At 36.6% G+C, this 11,749-nt stretch overlaps 1 protein-coding gene and 1 pseudogene across 2 annotated transcripts; both read right to left on the bottom strand.

Moving 5' to 3' along the window:
- Nucleotides 1-1,189: 1,189 nt before the first annotated feature.
- On the bottom strand, nt 1,190-2,166 carry LOC137714322 (uncharacterized; annotated as a pseudogene).
- A 3,103-nt stretch (nt 2,167-5,269) lies between these two features.
- Nucleotides 5,270-8,930, bottom strand: LOC137715785 (GATA transcription factor 11). 2 transcript variants are annotated; one of them, XM_068455132.2, is made up of 3 exons: nt 8,580-8,930; nt 7,461-7,703; nt 5,270-6,211 (listed from the first exon to the last, which is right to left on the bottom strand). In XM_068455132.2, exons 1-3 carry the CDS (start codon nt 8,622-8,624, stop codon nt 5,594-5,596), a joined length of 906 nt encoding a protein of 301 aa, XP_068311233.1. In that variant the 5' UTR covers nt 8,625-8,930; the 3' UTR covers nt 5,270-5,593. The 2 variants fall into 2 exon arrangements, with proteins under 2 accessions (XP_068311233.1, XP_088547453.1); XM_088691327.1 differs by having other exon boundaries at nt 8,461-8,588.
- Nucleotides 8,931-11,749: the final 2,819 nt, after the last annotated feature.

The raw sequence follows: 11,749 nt of genomic DNA, 5'->3' as shown, positions 1-11,749 counted from the left end.
GATTGGATAATTAGGGTGGTGAGCCCCGAGCTTGATAACCTGAACCAACAGTTTGGAGAATGTAGCGTTCTTTGTGGACAACAAGCACACGTGTGGAAGCGTTAACCAAAACCATAAAGTATCTAAATGGTCTGCAGGGAGGGTGAATCGGTCCATAAATGTCCCCCTGAATCTATTGTAGAAAAATGGTAGGATTCGAACGAATCTTGTCATAAGAAGGCTTAGTAATAAGTTTTCCCATTGAACATGTTTGACATGCGATTCCGTGGATCGAACCTCAGGTTCGGATTAGTGGATGCCCATGTGATGATTTGAGGATACAACACATCCCTATTCATCCATGATGTCTCCAACGATCATGCCAAAGTGTAATTTCGTGTGCGGTTCCAGTAGTAGGGCCGGCCACATAGTGGCATTCTATGGGGCTTATGGTTGTAATATACAAACCATTTGGGATATGCTCCATCTTCTTTAGAATACGCTTCTGGCCATATTCGTAGAAAGTTATGTACAGAAATTCAACTTCGTTTTCTACGTGGGTTTCAGCATGGTAATTGTTATCTCTAATGTCCTTGAAACTCAACAACGTTCTTCAGGAACATGGAGAATAGAGTGCCTCAACAATGGTCAAGATTGTACCATTGGACAACATTATACGTGCCTTATCGTATCCTTCTATCAGATTGGATGGGCCCGAGAGGGTTGTCTGAGGTGCATTCTTAGGTATGAAGTTAGTGAAATAAATGTGTTCACACAAAACTGTATGCGTGGTTGCACTATCTGCTAGACAACTAACTTTCCCACTAGTCATACCTAGAATAAAAAAATTAATTTGAATCGGTCACATGCATAAAAGTTCATAAAAACAAATATCAATTCAAAATAATTTCATTTATTCAAGGATGGTAATTAATTAAAACTTAATATCCAAAAAACAAATCACCAACAAATAATCCAAACATAAAGGAAAAATTGTTCAAAAATCAACCAAAAACAAAGGAGGGGTTCGGCCACTAGGTGGAATTCGGCCATATTGTCTTATTTCAACTAAAAGATAAGTCTATGTCTAAGATTCTAATCTTCCATAGGGGTGGTATTCTCTTGAAAGCCAAAGGAGGGGTTCGGCCACTAGGTGGAATTCGGCCATATTGTCTTATTTCAACTAAAAGATAAGTCTATGTCTAAGATTCTAATCTTCCATAGGGGTGGTATCCTCTTGAAAGCCAGAAACCTCCATCTTTGTAGTCTCCAGTTCGTCCACTTGCACGAAGTTTGATTCAAACTTCTTATGACGAGAATGATATTCATCTACAACCTTCTTGGGAGCTCCGCAAACACGGGACCAATGGTCATTTGAACCACAATGATAGCACATGTCCGCATTCATGGTTTCAGGTGCTTTGCCCTTATTTTTGAAGTTCGGGGCCTTCGGAGCGAGGGGCGCTTCAAGTCTTTGTTTCCTCCCTTAGATGGGCCTCGACTCTGTTGACCTTGGTGGGATGGCTTTTGGCTGTCTCTACCATGCCTTTTTTTACGTTTTGGGAGTTGGTTGGTGCTATAGTGTGCTTCAGGCACAACAGTCGCCCGAGTAGGTCGAGCTTGATGATTCTTCATCAACAGTTGGTTCTGCTTTTCAGCGAGAAGTAAAACAAAGATCAAATTGGAGAACTTAGTGAACTTTTGAGCTCTATATTGTTGCTGCAGGACAATATTAGAGGCATAGAATGTCGAATAAGTCTTCTCTAGGAGATCCTCTTCAGTCAAAGTTTCGTTGCAAAACTTGAGAAGTGATCGGATTCGACAAACATCATAATTATATTCATTCACAGACTTAAAGTCTTGGAAGCACAAATGCTGCCAGTTGTGTCTTGCTTCAGGCAAGAATATGTCATTTTGGTGATCAAAATTATCAGCCAAAACGATCCAAAGTGCATATGGATCCTCCTCAGCAAGATATTCAGTTTGCAAGGCATCATGGATATGTCTTTGAATGAAGACCATAACCGTGGCTTTTTCAGCTTCGCCAATAGGGTTATCCGTCTTTTCTTCAATAGTGAGACGTAAGTTCTTGGTAGTGAGGTGGAGCTTCACATCTTGGACCCACTTAAGGTAGTTCCTTCTAGAGACCTCCAAAGCAGTGAAGTCAAGTTTGTTCAAATTCGACATGTTCCTATCACAAAATAGATGGACAAGATATGGTTAGTGTAATGGAGAAAAATCAATCCATTCACATAGGAGTAGAACATATAGGTTCTAATAGACATGTATTGGTTTAATTTTGCATGAAAAACTTTGGGTTTTCATGGGTGATGTTTTTAAATGAAAACTTCAGGTTTTCAAATAAGGCATATTTGTAAGAAACTTCATGTTTTGAAATAATTATGAACTTCAGGTTCAAATATTCCTACAGGCAAACACAAATATATACATAAATATGCAACAAGAATATGCAAAAATATAACTTTTAGGTTTATAATTATAATTGAATTTAATTATTTGGACTTCGAGCCAAATTAAAGTGTGGGTAAAAAATATAAAATTCATTAGGCCTAAAATAATTAGGCGAATAAAACTCGGGGTCCAAAAGAAAAACTAAGCCCACTGGTGGCTTAAGAAAATTGATCCGTGTCCTAGGCCCAAAAATTAGGCTGGGGGTCTCAGGTGTAGGCTACAAGCCTACGAGGAGGGCGGGATAGGGGGTGGGTTGCAGCAGGTAAGCCTAGAGGTTTTTAAAAAAAAGTCTTTTCATACGGGCCGCTTCAAGCGAGCCCAAAAGATATTTGTTTTTTTTTTCTTTCTTTGTAGGCCGGGGAAATATTGGGCCAAAGGAAATGTTATGGGTTTCAGGAAGCAGGCCCAAAACCGATTGAGGTTCGAGCGTTAGGCCGATAAGGGGCCCAAAGGGTTGCGGGTCATACATCCCAGGCATGCTGGGTGTGTGCATCAGAGAAGAACGTTGGGGTTTTAGTCGACGGCGCCGCGTTAGGCAGTGTTTCAAGGTCGGGCAAGCCATGGTTCGTTGAAGAACCAGTGTTTGTCGATGGAGAAGAGATCTCGACATCGAAGGAGAGAGGACCGAATGAATTTAATTGAATTCAAATGAAAAACCCATGAAATTCTTCTTGAATTTCTAGAAAGCGTTGGTGAAAACAATGGGTTTTGTCCAATTTGCACGATTGCCGATCGTATTTCGTCGGAAAAAATTGACGAGGATGACCCGGCCTTCAGGATGTGGGTCGGGACAAGGTGCTTTAAACGCACCATTCTGGTTCAAGCTTGCGGCCGGGATTCAATGTTTGGGCTGGGCCATCGCAGGCTGCTGGCCTGGTGGCTTGCAGCTTGCATGGTGCAAGTGCACGGGTTCGAAGAACCCTAGGTTTCCCCCTCGCAAAATTTTTTTTCCAATTCAATTCATACAAAATTCAATAAATTTCAAATTCCTAAAAGACTCAAGTGAGGAAGAGAGATAATAGAAATGCCCAATTATTACAAAGATAGGAGCGAAGAATTCGTAAATGATCTGTTTCAAGTAGTTATTTGTATATGATTTGTTTCAAGTAGATATTTGTAAATTTCTTCTCACATAACTTTGTTGTGAAAATCTCAGAATAATTTGTGATGAAAACTTAAAATCATATGTTTTGAATTGCAGTTTATGTCGTATATTTTCAATATATATAATAATTAAAGAGAAATTTGTACAAACATTGTCTGGACCATTAGCTACAGAAATGCACAAATACCGACCAAACAAAAGTCTTGCCAATTTACTAACCAAAATACACTTCTTAGTGTAGATGTATCACCTCTATTAATCGCTGTTAGAAATTTCATCAAAATGCAACATGTGTTACGCATGTCAATGCTTGGTACAAAACCCTTAATAAGTGAAAGTGGTTAATTAACAAGAGTTTTTATTTGGTCAATTAGAAATTTAATCAAAGTAGTGTTTGTGAAATTTTACTAAATTAAAGGCTACTTAGTACAACGGTTTAGTGGTATTCCTCTTCGTTAGTAAGTGAGAGGTCTTAAGTTCAATTCTCGTTAAAGGCAAATTTGAACTACATTATTGCTAACTTATTGTAAGGCTAAGCCACTCATCCCCTTAATGTAAATAATGTTATTTGTTAAAAAAACACTAAATTGAAAGTGATTAACATTAAATGTAATTTAATCACTTCCAATCAAATTGGATTATAAATTTTGAGCAGACAGAGTGATAATTAGTGGATCACCTCAAGTTCTCAACTCAATAATTCGCACATGGAGTAGATGGTTTTATCAACTCAGCTCATCATGATTCATCCTGTATACTATCATAGGTAAAGACAATTATATATATCAGGCCCTTATGCAAAGGGATTCTTCTTCTTTTTTCTTTTTATTTTATTTTTTTATTTTTAATGGAAATCAGGTAAGGGGTCTACTTCACATCGAACTTTAATGATCCGAATCGTCTATTTTGTAAGTCTCGATTCATAGATCATCCTTGCAAAAATTCAAATCAATTCGAAACCATTTGCCTATTTAATTATCAAGATAAAATGTCTTAAACATTTCTGATTTGGCTAATATTTTGTAAGGATGATATATAAGGTGCAGCTTGAAAAATAGACGGTTTGGCTCATTAAAGTTCAATATGGTGTGAACTTTACTACTAATCCTCATTTTTATAAAAAAATGAAAATCCCTTCCATTAAAAGTTTCATATATATATTATAGATCCAGATCTCGTCCTGTTTGGTGACCTTTTGGAGGAAACTCCCATGTGAAGCTTGGTCAATATATTCTGGAGTATTTTACCCCAAACAAGCAGAAAATTTAATCTCCGATAAAAAATTAAAAATAAAAAAAGGAGAAAATTTAATCTGTAAGCAACTTTTTATATGTCTTGCTTTTTTTTTTCTCCTGGGAATATATCAATTTTTTTTAAAGTAATATTATCCCGCTAAAAGTAAGTTTAATCTCTTTGCTGCAGTTTAAAAGAGTTTCGACAGCTATTGTTTCTGATAGTATCATTCATTTAACTGGATTACTTCCATTGATTAATTAAATATAGATAAATTTAATTTAATACACCAAACCAATTTACAAATCTTTATTTGCAGGCAGTACATTTGAATTTTGATTATCTTTTTTTCCTATCAAATTTGAAAAATCAATGACTTCCATTTTTAAGTTTGAATAGAGTTCAAACTTACTTGAGGAAACATTTTTTTTTTTCAATGAATGTCAAATATGTCTTTTTATTTTGGTTGAAGAACGGGACTAAAAGCAAGAGCCGAAACAAACCTACTCATTAATAAATTTGGACTGGGGCATTACAAGTCGATCCTCACGAATGAACTCGGAGATCAAGAGCTATTTTGTTTGTTTTGCTCTTCTAGTTTTTTCCTTGATAGAGGTAACGACTGCTTTCTGACGATCTTATTCCATCATGTACACAAAGAACACATCAAATAAATTAGAACAGAAAGCAATAGAACAGAGACAAAAAGAAAGAAAGGTATCTCAACTACGAAGACTGTTCTCATTTTCCAGATATAATGGAATAAATGACTACCCCTACTACTGCTACTGCTATCTGAATCTCCTACTGTCCCGACGATAAAATCCCCATACTCGCCCCTTGGCAAGACTTGCTTCTCAGCTCGATCACCTTCTTGTGCGAGTTCGAATGCACTGATGCGATGAATGTAGGGCTTGCTGCTGGGCGGTACTCTGGAAGGAGGCGGCCAGACCTGTACCGAACCCCACATGCATTGCAGAGGGTCTTCGGTCCTAGTGGCCCTTCCCTCCACTGAGGGGTCTTCGTCACTTGACAATGCGCGCATCTTTTAGTCTCCCGACTCTCACCTGCTTCGTCCGTGGAGAGCTTTCCCGTTTTCTTCTTGTGTTTTCTTTTGGCAGTGTTTGATGTATCCTCTGTGCGAGAGGCTTCTAAGTCAAATTCACAAGCATCCCAACGATATAAATTTTCAGAGGCAGAGGAATTGGATGAGGTACTGAGGATGAACTGTGTACTGAAAATAATTGGGTTTGCACGCCTGCTTCGTGAAAGCTTGCTTCGGGTGCGCTTTTCAAATTTGGGCTCAAATTGAGCAGCACAAGAGCCAATGCTTTCAAGGTCATCTTTGAGAAGGCTAACTCTGCTGCGGATGGTTTCACAAGTAACACTTGGGAATTGCGGTCGCTGATACATATGTCCATACTGAAACCAAATAAAAAACAAAAGGGAGATGAGGGAAGGACCTACGTTGGCATTTGTTGGCTAAAACAGTATAAAACCTCAAATTTCTTTACAAGAATCGCCACAAGAAAAATGCACACATCTTTAAAATAAAAAGTACAATCCTATCATTCCTAAACACAAAGTCGTTTAATTACCATACCTGTTTCACCATCAACTGCATGAACATTATCGGTAATTTATATGAAGGACCACAAAGCCATTATCCGGACATCTAGTATTCAAAGGATAATCTAAAATTGAACACCACCAAGATGGATGGACAAAAAGAACGCTTCGAAGGGAAGCCAAAAATTAATTTGAGACAAAATACAGATGCATATAAGCAGTTTTCTCTATGAGTGAAATAAGTATATCTTATATAAATCATGTCAACAAGAACAAGCCTGGATGTTCAATTCTATTTGTTCTCTGAGAAATCAATACCAACGTCATATATCGTTCAGATTCATTTACAATTTAAACTCTAGTACTCATATAGGTTTGATGGAAATCTTCCTTCAGCAACCAAAATGTTATCCATAGGCTACATAATAAAACGCTACTCAGAGAATTGCAATGCCTACGCTACTTTTCAGAACACATTACCAATGAATCTTTGGTCTTTTCCATCATGACTTAGTGAGTCCAAGAGTCCATAACCTAAATGAAAATATATGTTTAACAAGATTTTTACCGCTACAAGAACAACATATGATTTACAACCTTCAACAACATGTCAAATTTGCAGGGCCGTAGTTTCACTTAAGGAAATACAAGAGCAGGCAGAGAAATTCAAACCTAAGAGGTAATCACATATCATGGAAGCTCTGATTCCGAGAGAAATATACTTATCTCCATCCTCTTTCAAATTATACATATAAGTAGGCTATCTATCATCACTACACTTTGCCAAACCATAAAGTTCCTGGTACATCAAAATGGTTAAATGCATTCATAAAGCACTCGACAATAACTAGTTATGCATACTTTGTTCATCCAACGAGAATAAATTGCCCATGATATACAACAACGAATAGTTATGCAGGGATGAAAAATTCTTGAAACCAATTTCCGGGCCACATTAGCAGAAAGTATTCAACGTAGTAGTGCGAAGCGTAACAACTTAACAGAGTAATGCATATATACTGTAAACACAAAGACAGTTCCACAGTAAAAACACAAACAGAATAATAACCTTTACGTCCCTAACATAAGATAACAATCTCACCGGAGTGGAGAGGTTCGTATGTTTCTTTTCGTCATCATAACTAAAAATTCCTGGACCAAGCAACTGATCAATGTTAGGCGGCGGCTCTATGTCTTGGAACTTCGTGTCCCAATCGTTATCTTCGACACTGTCATCGATGTCTTCCATTGGGAAATCGAGAGCGCTGAGGATGTCTGTGCTGAGGAAGCTCTCGTAATTGAAGGCCCCATCGGCGGGCAAAGAACCATCCATGTCACTAATATTCTGTTTACAGTGGCAAAAGGCCAACGGCAGAGGAAGCAAGAATTTAAATACGAAAACTTTTTAATTAATTAAGATGTATTGACAAACAAGAGAAGCATGGCATTGCTTGCTATATATGTAGTGTTAAAAAAATGGAAAAAATAAGCCAAAAAATCCATAAAAAAAGGAGAGATATCACAGTAAGAAGTCAAAAGGGAAAAGTTATCTCAGGGGGATTGGATTGGATGGGATTGGATAGTTGGGGGTTTTGGTCATAAATTCAGAGAGGGAAAGCGTTTTTAATTGGGTAGAAAATCGTAATTAATAGAAGGTTACCCAAATTGGGGCTCTGAATATTCAATTATCCAATTAATTTCATCATCAATGTTGAATCAGAAACAATAGCATAAAATGGTAACTTACTTTTACTAAACCAGAGAAAAAAACAAAAACAAAAAAATTATAACTATAATTAAAATCTTATAACTGCACACGCTCGCAATCCCAATTCCCGAAGTACACTGTTTGGCTTCCGAGAAAATGCTGGGAAAATTTAAAAAAAAAACGCTTAAGAAAACCAAACACTAATTCGCACTGCATGCCAATTGCACAACTGCAGCAGCAGTACAACAAATTCCATGAATACTTAGTCTTAAAAATAAGTAAAAAATAGAAGAAAATTGAAAGGGAAATGTTGGGTATTTTTCGAATTTCATTTTCTGGCGAACCAAACAGGATAAAAAGTAAAATGTGAACAGAAAATAGAGAAAATGCAAACCTCTGAAAAACCCTAAAAGCAGCGAATGAAAACATGAAATTCATTCATTCACAGAGAAGAAGATGAAATGGTAAAGAAGAGAGAAAGACAGAGGGGGGGGGGGATGCGAGTGTAGGCACCTCACGCTTCGTTAGCTTGGCGACATCAGCGGAGACCGCCGTCATTGTCCCTGTCAGAACTTTCACAGAAAGAGAGTGAGAGAGAGAGAGAGAGCTGGTGGTTGTCTGTTGTTTCAGAGGAGAGAGAGAGAGAGAAGAGAGAAGAGAGAAGAGAGAGAGAGAGTTGCAGAGGAGAAGGAGGAGGAGAAGGAGAAGATGGCTCTGCGCCCACTTTGCGTTTGTCTGAGATTGGAATTTAGGTTTTCTTTTTCTCTCTCTCAGCAGGGGGAGGAGGATTCACGTGCACCGCTGCCCCACGCGTTTTTACGGTAAGGTCTCACTTCCCAATCAGATTCAGATTTTGTTCATTTTTCAGTCAACTTCCACAACGTGCGTACTTTAAAGTTTTCCAGTTTCAAACTATTTTCCTCAATATTATTTTGTTATATGATTAAATCCTATATGATAGTTACACTTACACCCTCTAGAGAAGTTATACTCTTTACTTTGCATTCTACTTTGTTTTCTAGTTTAAGGAATAATGAACATTTCAGGTTTAGTAATTAATTTTGAAGAATGAATCGGTGACCAAGAGGCAATGACGTAGGTAAGAAAGCACATAGAGCGCCGACAAATAATTAGTTTTCAAAAGGCAATTATTAGGGTTTATGGACTCAAGCCTAGGCAATCGACTCACGATGGTTGGATTAATTTTGACGGTTTGCAAGTTAGCATTGAAACTTGATTCAGTCTCAAGAATTTCCTTGATTTTTTACTTGACATTGATAATTAGATTTTGATTCAACTACAAGTGATAGTAGATTTCTCAAGAATTTCCTTGATTTTTTACTTGACATTGATAATTAGATTTTGATTCAACTACAAGTGATAGTAGATTTTCATGTATTGATTGTAAAGTCTGTAATAGCTATATTATTTTTTTCTCGTACGACATTTCCTCACATGACTAGTAAATGATCATTTATTACCACAAAAATATGCACACATCCACATCCACATCCACATCCACTTCCATTTTTTCTTTATGATTTGTCCAATCATAACAACCGTCGTGCTAGGTAACCAAGTTGCGGATTCTGGCAGACATTTCTATTTATCAAAAGCTTTGAAGCAACTTAAAATTTTAAAATTACGAAATACAAATCAGAAAACATTTCAAATTCAAAATACAAAAATTCGAAAAGATTATAATTTCTTTTTAAAAAATAAAATCATTCATCCTTAATATATTTAAGTTGGATAAGCGTCGGTGGTTGTGATACGGATTCAAATATGGAGGGTGGCAAAGGTCACATGCGGGCCTCAATTTTTTTAATGGCAAGGCAACAAAGCATCGCCATCACTACTCCGCTTACCCTGCTTAATAGTGCATCACCGACGATTGGGGAACATTCTTATTTTATTTTTATTTTTGGTCAAATATTTTGGACACCAAAATTCAAACCATTTTTTCTTAAATTATTCCTCATCAATTAAAATCAAAATTTCTCCCAATCCGAATTCGAAGACGATGCCAGCATTTAGTCATTGGTTGTCTTTAATCTCATTAACTTCAAAAGCTCCATGTATATTTGTTTATATATTGTATTTGGCACATATAAACAGTTAAAGCAAACTAAATTACAACATATTCCTTCTACTTCTTCTATCATATTTGTCTTCCTTTTTTTCTCTTCTTGTGTTGCGACTCTATTATGCACATCATGAACTCGATAAATGCCTTTGTTGACAAACCATAATAGTCTTCAACATTATTCCACTATACTCTGCATCCACCCTCGACGAGCCTTTACAAATAATAGTAATTGTTGACATATGTTGGCAATAATTGACATATGCTTACTAGGTGCTTAACGAAATGACCTAATAAAGCTTTTTTTTTTTTTTTTGGTGATATTATGCCTTTTAAAAAATTTAGCTCCACCACTAAAAACACCATATATTAATAAATAATAAATAATAATTCAATCAACCCAGTAATTTTCCGGATCTTTGTTTGGGTCTATATTCTTCTTCCCTGTTTCCTTATTGCAAGGAAAAAGCCAACTTAGATTCAAAGGGAAAACTGCTTTTTAGATTCCCCATCAGCATAAACGTACATAGAGCTTCTTTCTACTTTAAACCAACTTTAAGCAAGATCCATGAGCCACGTATATACAAGTCATAATCCTTTTGAAATTACATTCAATAGTAACATCTTAATAGGATCAAATTTCCAATGATTGGTTTGGCGATCCACTTTCTTCATTGTAATAACACCAACCTTAGAAACCAAAATAAGCCCTCTTCTTTATAGGGTTAAGCTTCAAATGCACTCAAAATCACGACGAACAAAATTTTGTATATGGTACTGAAATATGATTACTATGACCAATTACATGTAATAATATGAGTGATAGGGTGAATGAAGACGACCCTTAATTTGTAGGGTAATATCATGTGGTATAACCAGTCTCATGTACAATGCGAGTGGTCCGAGTAGATGAAAACCCTTAAAATTTAGTGTTTAATATTAACACATATTTACATGCACGTGAATTTTTGTTTTTAAACAAACGATATTATCTAATTAAGGGGATGTGGGCACTGGCAGATCCATACAGGGACCTGGGGGGTCCCAGGATCCTTTAGAAGCTCGAAGAAACACTTGTGATCGACCTTTAGGACCCTCCAACAATTTGGGCACGTGTAGTGGATAGGTTTGTTGCTTCCATGAATATGCAAGCAGCAGTGCTTAACAAAGAAGAAGAAGAGGTTTTTAATTTTTGTTTTAAAAGACCTAGCCAAAACGACAACGTTTTTGAGCCAGGTCGTTATAAAAATTTTCAAAACTAAAATATCTTTGTTTTCTCTATAGAGCTCGAGAACTTCGGTCTTTTTTCAGTGTCTCCAAATTATATTTAAGAACTCTCAGCCCCAATTGTTGCAACCTTCCAACTTTAAACCCAAGTTACCCTATTCCCCACCACCATTTGCCGTTCTACCGCCATTAGCTGCCTAATTTTATTTCCTCCAAATTCATATAAGTTTTTTTAATCTTAGACTCTAGTCCCAACTCCCAATTAATAATATATATGTTACATTAACAAATTTTAACTTGTAGAGTCACTAATTACGTTATGTTGGTGAGGAGAATTTGTTGGTTTTATTACATTTGAGATTAATTTTGA

The sequence above is a fragment of the Pyrus communis genome, chromosome 3 (assembly GCF_041283825.1).
Source record: "Pyrus communis isolate YQ-2024b chromosome 3, ASM4128382v1, whole genome shotgun sequence".
Lineage (NCBI taxonomy): Eukaryota > Viridiplantae > Streptophyta > Magnoliopsida > Rosales > Rosaceae > Pyrus > Pyrus communis.
Note: the sequence above shows the minus strand (reverse complement) of the source record. Positions and strands in the feature narration are given on the sequence as shown.

Excerpts from the sequence above, each read along its gene's own strand:
- LOC137715785 (XM_068455132.2), bottom strand. The coding sequence starts at position 8,624 with ATGACGGCGGTCTCCGCTGATGTCGCCAAGCTAACGAAGCGTGAG. Across the intron at positions 7,704-8,579 it reads CCAAGCTAACGAAGCGTGAG|AATATTAGTGACATGGATGG; the intron begins GTGCCTACACTC and ends CACTGTAAACAG. Across the intron at positions 6,212-7,460 it reads ATACGAACCTCTCCACTCCG|TATGGACATATGTATCAGCG; the intron begins GTGAGATTGTTA and ends ATTTGGTTTCAG.